General features: G+C 38.5%; 1 protein-coding gene across 2 annotated transcripts in view; it reads left to right on the forward strand.

Moving 5' to 3' along the window:
* TMEM245 (transmembrane protein 245) overlaps nucleotides 1-13,304 on the forward strand; it is a 118,971-nt gene extending 105,667 nt beyond the window's left edge. For both annotated transcript variants that reach the window (XM_089689071.1, XM_089689072.1), the window contains one exon: nucleotides 4,832-13,304. In XM_089689071.1, the coding sequence (XP_089545197.1) occupies nucleotides 4,832-4,877 (46 nt within the window). In that variant the 3' untranslated portion in view covers nucleotides 4,878-13,304. The remainder of the gene's footprint in view (nucleotides 1-4,831) is intronic.
* The last annotated feature ends 589 nt before the right edge of the window (nucleotides 13,305-13,893 follow it).

Here is a 13,893-nt window from a genome sequence, read left to right on the forward strand (position 1 = left end):
CGCTACAGCGCAGTTGTCCAGTTCTGGAAAGGCATCATATGACGTCCTCCCAGAATGCGCCCCCGGTGATCTCCGTGATTGCTGTGTCGTACGGACACAGCTGATCACATGATGTGGTAAAAGGCCAATCACAGTGGCCTTTTACCATGTGATCAGCTGTGTCCAATGACACAGCAAATCACCGGGTAAATGCAGTTGCCGGTTGTCAGCTGCACTTTCCTCATGCTGTCACAGCGTGAGGAAAGTACTGCCGATAACCAGCAATGGTCAGAAAACAGATCGGCTCTGATCATCCGGGCCCTGATGATCAGTACCCAGCAGAGCCGCCAGTCAGTGACGTCAGTGTCCAGCAGTGTTGCTTATCCGTGCCACCTCATTAGTGCTGCCTATCAGTGCCGCCTATCTTTGCCCATCAGTGCTGCCTGTCAGTGCAGTCTCATCAGTGTAGGAGAAAATTACCTGTGTGTACAATTTTATAATAGAAACAAAGAAAAACTTTTTTTTTTTTTTACACTTTGTTTATCTCAAAAAATAAAACACCCAGTGGTGATTAAATACCACCAAAAGAAAGCTGTGTTTAAAAAAAAAATTATTAAAATTTCATACAGGTACAGTGTTGCATGACCGAGCAAATGTCATTCAAAGTGCAACAGAGCTGAAAGCTGAAAATTGGCCTGGGCAGGAAGGGGGTATGAGTGCCCGGTAGGCAGGTGGTTAAAGATGCATTCCAGGAATTATAGATTTTTACATACTTACATTAGTAAAGCATGGACTATGTTTATACAATGCTTGGCCAATGACCCTGGAATCTGGAAATCACTGAAATAGAGACTGCTACTTTATTGATCTCAACTTGCTGCCAGGTCCTGTGCTGAGAGGCCATTCACATGCATTGTGAACACAGGGGTTCTGCTGATTGGCATGGGTGACATTTAGAGAATGCTTAAGGCAAAGTGTGACCACCCTGCCGCTCCACCTTGTCCAATCAGAGAACGCTTTGCGTTCATTCAGAAAATGTTAAGCATTCTTTGAATGGCGCCCGTTCTGAGCGGCCAAACTCCTGTTGAGAGAGAATCAGACTGGCCACTCTGCCTGAGTCACAACAGCAAGTGGAGGTTACTGAAGTAGCAGTGTCTACTAATAGTGATTTTCAGCTTCCAGGGGGATTGACCAGGTATGGTATATACATAGTAACATTGGCCCGAGCTGAATCGGTATTACTATGTAAATATGTACAATGCCTGGAGTTTTGTTTTACGCAAACAAACGTGAACTGTCTCTTCCCTGCCAAAGTTCAGGTAATCTTGCAATCTACCCCAACCCTCATCCTCCTTCCCTATCACACGGCATTGCCAATTTGCTGACCCTGAGTGGTGTTCAGCAGTATAGTTAGCTTAGTGTGTTTCTCACGTTACCTTTGTAATCACATATGAGAATCTTCCAATATACAGATGTACCTCGGTTTACAAACTCCTCGGTTAACGTAATTTTTGGTTTACGAATGAAAATCCATTGAAAAGAATGCCTTGGTTTACAAATATTTTACGAATTGTTTTCGCTTATGAAGTGTATGTCGGTGTTGATTCTTAAATGCAATTGCTAGCTTATTTTTTTCTTTGCTATAGCTCACAGAATTAGCCGTTACTTTCCCCGGAGTTAAATGGAGCTTTGTTTCTTTTAGCTTGGGGGGGGGGGGGGAGAAGTGACAGCTGAATCTCTGAGCTATACTGAAGAAAAAAAAATGTGGTAAATAAATTTAAAACCGACACCATAATACATTTTAAAAAAATGGTGCGGGGTCCCCCCTCCCATCCATACCAAGCCCTTCGGGTCTGGTATGGATTTTGAGGGGAACTCCCATGCCAAAATTAAAAAAAAAAAAAAAAAAATCCATACCAGACCCTTATACAAGCATGCAGCCCAGCAGGTCAAGAAAGGGGGGGGGCTCCCCCCCCTCCCCTCCTGAACCATACCAGGCCACATGCCCTCAACATGGAGGGTGCTTTGATGGGGACAAGGGCCTCTTCCCCACAACCCTGGCCGATGCTTGTGGGGGTCTGCGGGCAGGGAGCTTATTGAAATTTGTAAGCTTCCCTTTACAAGGGGGCCCCCAGATACCTGCCCCCCGCATGTGAAGGAGTATGGGGTACATGGTCCTGATACTCATTCACAAAGAACAAAAAGTGTAGTGTGAAAAAAGACAGAGCACGGTCTTTGACAAGTCCTTTATTAAAAGAAAAAAGTAAAAATGTCCCCCGCAGTAGATTCAACGTCCATTGTGATGCCCGCCGCCGACCTGAAAAAAAAAAAAAAAAAAAGGCTCCGCTTCAGACGATGGCTCCCACCGTCTGCCTGCTCTGGTGGTTTGACAGTTCTTAAATAGGTAAGGGGTGGGGCCACCCGGGGACATCACGCATGTGGTCACTCCTGACCTGCCAGGCTGCATGCTCGGATAAGGCTCTGGTATGGATTTGGGGGGGGGGACCCCCACGCCATTTTTTTTTTTTTTTTTAATTTTGCCATGGGAGTTCCCCTCAAAATCCATACGCGGAGGGCTTGGTATGGATGGGAGGGGGGACCCCACACCGTTTTTAATTGCCGGCAATTCTTTTACATTCAGCTGTCAGCGGGTTCCCCACTGACAGCTGAAACATTAACACATGGTTGTCACTACTAATGACTTTATAAAATAACTTGTGCGGTATTTTAGTAGCGTTTACTTTTTTCTGATCTCAGGAACGGATTAATTGGTTTTCAATGCATTCCTATGGGAAACGGCGTTTCGGTTTATGAATTAATGATGGCAACCTCCTGCGCTTAAACCTAAAAACCTTTATCTAGTCTAAATAAATAAGGGAAGCTGCTAGCATCCAGTCATATACCCAAATGATTCAAGATATAAAAATACGGAAGTGATGCAGCGCTACTCTGATGATAATATTGATAATACTATATAAATAAATATATAAATGAAAAAGTGTATAAAAGTGACACAATGTGCAACAAACTCATAAACAACCTGATCCTCCAGGGATCTATAATAAGTGAACTGATCCTAAATGAGGAAGGCATGGTGACGCACTTCCGGCGCGGACGCCATCTTGCTGCACCCAAATTGAATACCCATGCAGATACACCCAGAACATGAAGTTCTGAAATGCTGTTTTTCGAAGGATCAAAATGTGAGTGCAATATTTGGATTTCTGTACTTTTATCAAGTTTAATAAAAGGTATTACACTATGGGAGGTTCTATCTATGTCTTTTGAGATATTGGCTCTTACCATATGCGTTTACCTGGTGAGGATTCTGCTACTTATATGTACATCCCTGGAAGTGAGATCATTGAGGGGAGAGAGATCCAGGAGTAGAGGAATCCTATATATGGAGGATCTGTGTTAGTGATCCAAAAAGTGTTTTGACCCCTTGCGGGTTGAAGCAAGAAGGTGAGCGGCCAATTCGGCTTTTGACGGACACCCTTATGTGATTACTCAAGTACACCATCCACGTGCACGAGTACAGTGGTGTAGTGCCACAATTTGGACTTTTTTCACTAGCATTTTATTTGGAGTCATGCGTTTTGCATAATATAGGTTCCCATTGTTCATAGCATTGATTGTGTTTGATTTGCGTATACATTGTGTATGAAAACACTTTTATATTTTTGGGGATTTGGATTTTTTTTATTCTTATGCACGTTTTTCACTTTCAATGCTTTTCCTTGAGTTGTATCTTGGACGTATCACTATTTAGTCCGATTTGGGCTAAGTTCATATATTTGTTTGCTTGATCTGTTTACACCATCACTTTGGATTCTAACTTTGGATGTATGCACAATTATACCATACGATCAGTATTGGTAAATCTGAAATGACCAACATTTGAGTGGTTCAACATTCACTGTGTACACCTGGGATCCATTTAGGATCAGTTCACTTATTATAGATCCCTGGAGGATCAGGTCACGGTTTATGGGTTTATTGCACATTGTGTCACTTTTATACACTTTTTCATTTCTATGTTTATATAGTATTATCAATATTATCAGAGTAGCACTGCATCACTTCTGTATTTTTCGCTATACGAAAAGTCCCGCAAAACAAATTAAATTCGTAAACCGAGGTATGCCTGTATTGTATGTTTGTGTTCCCATTCACACAGCATACCTCGGGAAAAAATAAATTTTATATATATATATATCTTTTTTAGTTTCTTTGAATAAGGATTATACAGTACATACGCCTGTATGTACAGCTTCTATTTATTCAAAAAGATGGCAATGTAGAGATATTGGACACACAGGAGGGACAAGACGGAGAGCATTCAATGTTTTGAGATCATTACTGTTTAGGACATAGTTCTGCACATCTAATTAACATCTGATAATAAAATTTGCCAGTACAGTACAGATACCTCCCCTGCCCTTTCATAAACATTGCAGAGCAAGGGAGAACGAAGTAAGATTTTTCAGTCTGTAGTTTTCAGAAGAGCACATTTAAAAAGGAAATCCATTTTTAAATACTTTTTTTAAAGCTTTTCTAAGTGAATAACAAAGTTGATATTTTCCCAGCTTGAATGCAAAAGTGGAAATAAATAAAAGTAGTCACTATGCTCACTCTTGTCTTTCCTTCTGAGTGTTAGACTGATAGCACTGGGCAGAGCATTAGGAACTGGTTCTCATAGTGCTAGTCATTTCTTCCCTAATAGAAGTTTTGCTGTGCAAGGTATTATAAAAGGGAAAGACAAGTTGGGTTTTAAAGTATACTTTGTTTAAGCAACAGACTGTTGAAAAATATGAAAGTAATATCCTTTTTATTTTTTTTTTAATTATAGACCATGTAAAGAAAACCCTCAAGAGGCAAGGAGTACAACGGAGTGATTTTGACATCTTAATAGACTTTAAAAGCGGTTGCCTTTTTCGTACTCTTTATTAATCTCTAGTTGCCTGTGGATGTGACATCTACTCTTCAGCTGGATAATCTTCATATTCAGGATGGGTATTTTTAAAGTGGAACAATGACCCATCAGTAGAACAACTGACCACAAAAGAGAGTACATTATATATATGGACAGGCCTAACGAAAGGCGGCTACATTTGCACTGAAGTAACTTGCCACTTGACTATTGCTTTAAACATAGTTCACGGATAATTTTAAGTGTGGTTTGTGCACACATGTTAACTGACAGCAGCTTTTACATTGTATCAGTACTCATTACTGTGTGCAAGTTCAAGAAAAATGTATATATGGAAAAATATTCTGATGTGTTTTTTTTTTTTCTTTTTCTTCTTTTTTTTTTTTTTTTAAAGAATACAAGTTTTACTTTCAGTGGCCAACTTTATTGCACTTTAAGCATATATAAATGCAAGTTCATAAAATATTTTACTCGCTGATTGTATTTGTTATGATATACAGTGCCTTGCAATAGTTTTCATACTCTTAGCCAAGTCTGTTTTTTTACTGTATAAGATTTTAAAATGCTTTGTTAAATGTCGAAAAATTAGGAACTAAAATGGTGCTCTTTATTGAATTCCCATATTTAGCAGAGGCACATTTTGTAGTAAAAAAAGCTCAGTGTGTCTTTTGCAGAAAATTACTGGTTTGGAAAAGGGAAGAAAACATTATCCTACAGGAGCATTGTTGGTTTAGTTGTCAGGTTGTCTAAATTCTCCCTTTAAAATTATTCTGCACAAAAGAAGGAAGAGACTTGTATGGGAGTCCAGTGTTTAATTTCCAGTGTACACCTTGCCTAAAAGTAAAGTGTTCAGGAGCCCTATATTCACATGGTGCCACTGAGCACACCCCAAACACTACCCTACTGTGCCTTGCCTGCTTCTTTTAGGGCTTCTAGAACCACACAAGCAATGGTCTTGACCTGTACACTTGCTCTTGCCTGTTAAGCCAAACTGTAGGCAATATGCCGACTGAGATTTGCACTGCCCTCAACAAAACTGTACACCCTTGGAGTGCTGTAAGATTCAGTAAAGTGTAAAAGCATCAGGTTAGTGCACTGCTGTTGTGTGATGAAAAATACAGGCAAGTACTGTTAGAAAACGTAATCATGTCTTTTAAAAAGTTTTTCATCAGAGAAAAAAAAATTACCTTTCAGTAAGACATTGAAGCTAAAGTAAAATGTATATTTATTGCCATTGCCATGACCCACCACCAAACAACGGAAGAAAACTGAATACAGTAAATTGTACTGCTCTTGATGATTGTGGTGATACCATATATTTGTATAGTCAATATTGTTTGTACCTGTAGTACAATAGTGGGCATTTTGTTTCATGTGGTTTATTTTCCAACCCGAACACATGGACACTAAATGCAAACTTTTTTTTTTTAAATCCTACTTAAAACATACTGACCCCTTTGACCATAATGCTAACCTTTTGAACCTGACACTAACCTAGATCAAGTTCTGATCTAGCTATTCTATCTTATTTTTATTTAATGTTTAGTTTACAGTCATCTTCTCTGACTAGGAGAGATATAATATATTTTCTCTATTCAGAGAAATGGAGTACATGGCCAGGTTTTTACAGATTGATCACTGTGATAGCCAATCACAGGCTCCCACAATGATCATATGATCAAGAGCCTGACAGCTTTGATCATTTGTATGAGAATGGAAGCTGTCGCTTCGGCTCACTTGCAGCATAAATGCTGGTGAATCCATCTATCTAGCCTCAGAAGTAAGTGGCCCCCTTCCTCTGTCATGCTACATCTATGTGTGATGCTATTGATTGGTTAAGCTCAGTTTACAAAGCTTGTGTTATTTGAAATGATGGTCATTTTATTTATCAACAGGACTATCATCAACTCCCTTTGGCTGTCATTGCTGGAAATGTAATATTCAATATAGAAATAGATAAAATAAAAATAATGCTGTGCTTCTCAAAACTCCATAAACCTTACACATACAGTACATTAATAAATACAAAAAAGCAACAAAATATACCAGTGCGTCAAAGTTTGTGAGTCCTCAGTGTTGTGACTCAGATATTCTTTTCTCAAACCTATATATGTATTCCTATAAAAACATGCAAATCTTAATATTCCAAAGTCAGTGCTCTTTCCCCAAACACCACTATTGTGCCCTCACCTGAATATTTTGACCTCACATGTAATGCTTGGTCATAATGTGTTTGTGTCCCTTTAATAGTCTGGGGTGGTGATGATCCATGAGGAATCTTCTTTCTAAATAAACAGATCATCTTTTGCACATGCTTCTTACTACTCTTTTTCTCATCTGATTGATATAAAAAAATGAAAAATGTCTTATCTTAATAAAACGTTTGTTTATTTAAAACTTTAATGGCCACTCACATAAAAAGGTGCTGAATGGCACCAAATATATTCAGCATAATATGCAAAACATGGTTCCATATATCTCACTTATCTCGCATTCTTTGATGTTCCAATGACCGCGAGCATCGTGATGTTACAAGGCCCTCCCCTTTGATAGAATAGATAATTTTATAGCAAAACAAATTTAACTTGTATGTTTTTTTCCCAGTTTAAGCAACCTAAAAAAAATTCTGGTTAATTGTCAACTAATCCGAATGAGCCAATTTGTATGTATATAATTGTAGGACTTTGTCTTTGATGGCAGCACCTACACTTTGCTCCTGATAAGTTTCCTTTAAATCAGATGGAGAAACTAATGGGAGTTTTCTAGCTAATAAAAGTAATATGCCGTCAAATTAGCAAAATGATTAGTCACAACTCAGGCTGAATCTCTTTCAGCAAAGCCTCTGCAACAGATTTTACAGATCTGTGTGTCTGTATTCCTGAGCAGCCAAGTGTGACAGTTTGTAAAGACATATTACTGAATATGAGACAGATTTCATAAACAAAGGCATAACTTATGACCCATTTTAATCTGATTCACAAAGCATCTTACTGCACCTGTTAGCACTGCTTTGCGCTGCAACATGATTGGTAAATGTCTCCCATTGTCTTGCTTGTCTGCCCTAAAAGGTGACAACATACATACTAAGGAAACAACTTTCACTAATGCAATTACTCCCATACAAGCCTAGAAAGCTGCAGAATTTCACTTGTGAGGGAGTAGCAACGGAGCAACATTTTGCTAATCCAGTTTTTGAGAAAATTACTAAGATAACTCTCCAGCAATTAGATCACTTTTTTGTGACTTGGCCCTTCGTTTAAAATGGCTGACAGGGTGCAGTTGAAGATGCTGTTGCCACAAAACAAGGTTCTACTAAATAATTTGGGGATTTGATATTTATGCAAACAGTACATTTCATTTTTTTTTTAACATAAAACATTACCTAAAAAGAAAAAGTCACCTGGACAAATTGTCAGTGTGTTATTCAGTGAAATCAGAGAACAGGATGGGGTTATGGATACTTTTGCAGGGCACTTCGTGTTGATATAGTTGGTCTAATGGAGCAGGGTCATTTCTTTGTCAATATGCCGTAATTACTCTTTGCAGATAAACCTTCAGGAATTGCTGTATATTTGCTTTTGTATTATAAAGTAGGAGTTTTAATGCTATTTTATTATCACAAAATAATAATAAAAAAGTCTTAAATGGCTACAAGATTTTACCAAAATATTCTAACACGGGTGCAACAATTCTGTGGCCCTTATAAAAAGATGGGAAAGGGCAACATGGTGCAGCATCCAGTCATCAAACATCTTTAAATATGGAGTCAAGTCCTCAGCTCTTTCTACTTTGTTCTTTTATGTGCTTATTGGTGTGACAGTTCTGACTGGCTTATGTTAAAGGGCTAGTCCACCTTTATCAAGTCTGCCTATGCAGATTAGGGACTGGCTGTATATAAAAACAAGAAGAGCAGCTTTGACCAAACTTTAATAATGCCCTTGCTATAGGTGTAGTTAATTTACAAACCTCCTGACATCTGACAAAATACTGCCATCATTTCCCTATCCTGCCTTGATACTAGGACATTGCTAAGACCCTCTGCCTTTACTGCTCATCCCCTCCATCAAAGGGGGGGAGCTCTTTCTCCGGAGATGGTGGGGGTTAACAGTTACAGTTGGGAGCATCTTAGCAACATCCTAGCAACAAGGCATGAGAGGAAGATGCCTTATCTGGGAGTTTTTCAGTCAGCCTTAGGGAGGTACATACAGTATATGGCCTACACCTATAGCAAGGGCATAATCTAACTTTAGACAAAGCTGTACAGTTTCAGTCTTGCACAGTTGTAGAGGCTCCTCTCATGAAATTGCTTCACTACCCACTGTAATGTTCTTGCATTGTGCATTAGAAGCTACAGCAAGTCCTGACCTGCTTAATTTCCTGCTAATATAGCATCATGTAGCCCTTTTCTCCCCAACCAAATTGGTACCGGCCCGCCCTTTTGATTGATTTATATTTTAATTCTTTCAATCAGGAAGGCCCAGCTTCAGTATCCTCAATCAAGTCAAGCAAACCCCAGCCTTTGTTTGTTTTTTTTTTTAAATGACAAACTATGACATGATAAGCAGCATTGTCTATGGTAATGTATCTCTAGGATTGGTCCATTTGTATTTTGAGCTGGTTTAACCATTTATATACCAACTTGTAATACCCTTTCATTACCAGGTCCTTTTTTGGAAAAAGATACCCCAAGGTATTCTCATTTTTGCCACAGTTTTTTTAGAAAAGAAGAAATATGCTGGCACTGAGGGGGTTAAACTGGAAGCTTGAGAATGCTGCACTAGATTTACACTTGCCACCTGGGCCAATTCTTACATTTCTCTCATGCATGTAACAATGTGGAAAATTATTTAGAACCCCTAAACAATTTTTTTTGAACGCAAGGGCCCTGGAGAATAAAATTGTTGTTGCAATTTTTTATGTTGCACAGTATTTGCACATCTGTTTATCAAATGCAAATTGTTTTAGGAAAATATACACTTTCTTGAATTATAGTGCACACAAATATAATACACATTGTTTTTGGTAAAATATAAAAAAACAATGGTGCGCTGAGTAAATAGATACCTACCTACCTAAATAAAATTGCACACGCCTGTGAAATGGGGACAAACAATAGTATATTAAATTATCCATTGGCAATGCTTCAAAAGCCTTTACAGGTTATCAGTTTGGTATTAAACATGATATTTGGCACTAGAATTATTGCTCTCTGTTTGAGGTTCATGGCAATACGTCACATGTGGTGTGATCACAGTTTACATATTTGTGTGGGATCTTTATGTGCATTTGCATTTTTCCATGATCACGATGGGGGATGGAGTGCTTTATAGTTTTTTTTTATTGACTTTTTATTACACTGTTTCTTTAGTTTTTTTTTTTTATTGAACTTTATTGCTATCACAAGAAATGAACAACATCCCTTGTAATAGAATGGGCCATGACAGGTCCTCTATATGTAGAGATCTGGGGATTATTAGACTCCAGATTCCTTCGGGCTCCTAGTGGGTCAGGAGAGCCCATGAAAGCTGCGGGTGGGGGGGAACCCCCTTCCACCATTTGAGAAAGTGATGGAGTGGCTATAGAGCTGCTTGGGTCATATTTATAAAAAAAAAAGAATCAATGGGTAAAAAAAAAAAATTATACCAGGGTCATGACTGCAGACATGATCCTGGTATCACCACTTGTTCCTGAGAAGGTACAGGTACATCCTGAGGACAAGAAGTGGTTAATGTACAGGTCATACACAGAGGGAAGAGGAAGTGAAAGAGTTAATGTACAGGGTGCATACAGTGACAGGATGGAGACTAAGGGGATAATGTTCAGATGGGCCGGATAAAGGACGTGAGAGGTTAATTTTGCAGGTCACTAGAGTTAGCAATATAGCTAGTATGTGTGGGCCAGGAAGGGAGCAGGGAACAATTATGTCATAGCAACAGCTGCTGATCCATTCATTCTCTGCCCATTCATAATTACAGAATAGAAGGGGAGGAACAGCAGAGTAAACAGCACCATGTGATCGCTGTGATGACCAATTAGAGTGATCACATGGTATCCAGCCACTGGGTGTCTGTGTACCAACTGGATAATCATGGCTCGGTAAACAATTACCCAGAGGATCACTTGCCTGAAGGCTATTTATCCAGTGGCATTCAGAAAAGGCCACTGATCTGTTATTGATAGGCTTACTTTATTTAAGTAAGATGTGCAACAATTTCCCTACAAAAATAACAAAATTCAGAAATTAGGGACAGTTGAGCTCCTTAATAAGCAGTAGACATTGATATACGGTCACTTATGGCTTATACATATAGACGTCATGTTTCGGCTTATGTTCTTTGAGCTTCAGTAAAGCTCAAAAAGAAACCGCCTTGCGGGCATCCGTACGTTGGAGAGTATGAGTATCCTTGCCTTAAGTTCCACTTTAAACCGTAACGTGACATTGTCTAAAAAGGGCTGTCTTTACCATAAGTGCTGGAAAGGCATTAGACTAACCCAAATATTTTCACTTGAGGACATAGTCCAGTAGAGGAACTTTAATCACTGGCAAAATCTAGCTGCTAAAAAAGCTGTTGCTAACATCCTCAAAATAGATGAGTGGGCAACTCTTCTGGGGATAGATATTCTTCAGATGGTGTGTGCGCCTTAGCAAAACCCTTCACCCCTTTGAGCCATTCAAAATGGAGCTATGTTTATCTTTAACCGTATCTGCATTAATGTAACAGCCATTATTCCATCAAAGTCCCTTTCACTAGAGGGTCAGTTGGCTTTTCATGAGAATGCTTAAGACACACTACTAGCTGTTTCCTTGGCATTATCTGTTTAGACCTCTTGATACACTTCATCTTCAGGCAAAACTGATATTTTCAGCCTTGTGTGGACACTGCTGTGTTGACTCACTTGCCAGCTCATTATCCTTATAAACCACTCCTATGGTGAGATTTGTTTTAATTATTGCAAGGCCACTAGGGAACTTGACTCCATAAAGGCCTCATTCACACTGGAAATGACTTACCTGTGTTTATATCCGTTTACAGGACATTACAGAACACACATATTTGCATGGATTGATTTTAAATGGTATAATTCACACTGTGTTTATGTACATTCACTTTAGCTGTGTTTGTAGAAAATAGAATTTTGTGTGTCCAGGGGCAGGTTAGATATTCTGAACACATTTAAAATCATTTCAATGTAAGTAAATGCATTAAAGTACGTGTAAACACAGAACCTGATCTAGTAAGCATATGAACTTTGTTTCTCCTGCATTCAAATAAATCAAACACAGGAGCCTAGTGTAAAGTTGGGGCTACAGCTACAGAACTTTGCCCGGTTCAGCAGTAAACAGACAAATTTCGGTATGCCTGTACTGTTCTCTGTTGAATGGTGCTGCTGGAAAACCAGCTTTTTATCAGCCACTGAAAGTTGCACTGCTGATCTGTATATTCTGATAGTCGGGGAGCCCTTGCTGGTAGAATACAATAGAGCGTTGTATGTGTGGATACAGGGATCTGCAGGTTTTCTCTTTTTTTTTCCCTTTAACATGCTCAGTGAACAAAAGAAAACTGGACATGTATACCCTGCTTAAGTGTAGCATAACTGACTTTGTAATAGGTGTAGCTGTTAGGGTGGTCCTGGATATCCATCCTTAGGCAATTTACTTTTGGGTAGTGTTTGCACTTAAATAAGAGCTGCTTTACTTGAAAATCTACTTTTAACATTTACTGTCTTAAGGGGGAACTCCAGCATATACTGTATTGTTGGTTTCATACAAAAGTGCCAAAACTACCACTGAATTACACATAAAGAACCCATTAGTATTATCTATATTTTTCCAGCTCTGTCCATCAGTATCAGAAGTGTTCTAATGCAAAATAAAGTTGACATATCGGTATTTATGTTTGATTCTAAGATGTTCTGTGTGTTCACTGAAGTTTTCTGTGCTGATAAACTGTTGTATTGATGGCAGAAATTATTTAGATCTGGTGAGCTTCATGGAAAATGCAGCAGCACAGATCCTACAACATTCAGTTATAAGTATGACAGTGCAAGAACATGTGCACAGTACTGTCACTAATGGCATCATATTTTAGTTTACTGTAGTCAGATCACTTAAGAGGTAAGTTCCTATTTAACGAGTTGTTGCACTTTACACATCATCATTGTCCTTTTCTTTACTAAATATCTTGTGTAAAACACAAAATTAAAATGACTGCTAGGTTTATTTAATAACAATACAAAGTATGGCAAGCCATCACAATGTAGCCTTTTCTTCTGTGACTATTGAAAATTGATGCTATTGGTTCCTGTAGTTTTTGTTAAGTTTGTAATTATCCAGCCCTTTTGTAGCACACAATATATACCATACTATTCTTAATAAAATAACCAATACACATACGTGTCTCCTTTCTCGTCTGCTTCCATTAACAAGCGGTTTGGAATTATTTCAGTTTGTTGTTTTTTGGGTTTTTTTTGCATGCAGTGGACAGGCCTAGGATACCCATATTCAAATTTTATATTGGATGACTAAAGCTGACAATGCAGATTAAAATTTGGCTTTACAACTTTCTTTAGAACTACCATAAACTATGTTGCACACGGTCTTGTGTGGCCTTGGATTAATGGATTGTTTAGTTAAGCTTTCACAGTTTTGGTAAATTTAAAGAGTACTGTACAGAGTTTTAAAATAAGTTTTTGTTTCTAGATTCAAGAATCGAAAAGCTTCCCCCCTTTTTACCTTGCTATTCTGCCAGTAACACAATTCTTTCCTTACGTAATGATGCTCACTCGTATTTATAGAGAAACTACATTGGTACCCTATGACAAGACTACAGAACATCTACCCCTCTCCTCTGGAGGGTTCTTTTAGTCCTCAAAGAGAAATAACTAGGGACGATGTAAAGGAGAATTCAGTACAGTAAGTTATCTGCTGGCAAGATCAACAGGTATTTATTTGCATTTATCAAACATATAACAAAACTCTT

The sequence above is a fragment of the Staurois parvus genome, unplaced genomic scaffold (genome assembly GCF_062004578.1).
Source record: "Staurois parvus isolate SC_StPar_1 unplaced genomic scaffold, SC_StPar_1.0 ptg000468l, whole genome shotgun sequence".
Classification (NCBI taxonomy): domain Eukaryota; kingdom Metazoa; phylum Chordata; class Amphibia; order Anura; family Ranidae; genus Staurois; species Staurois parvus.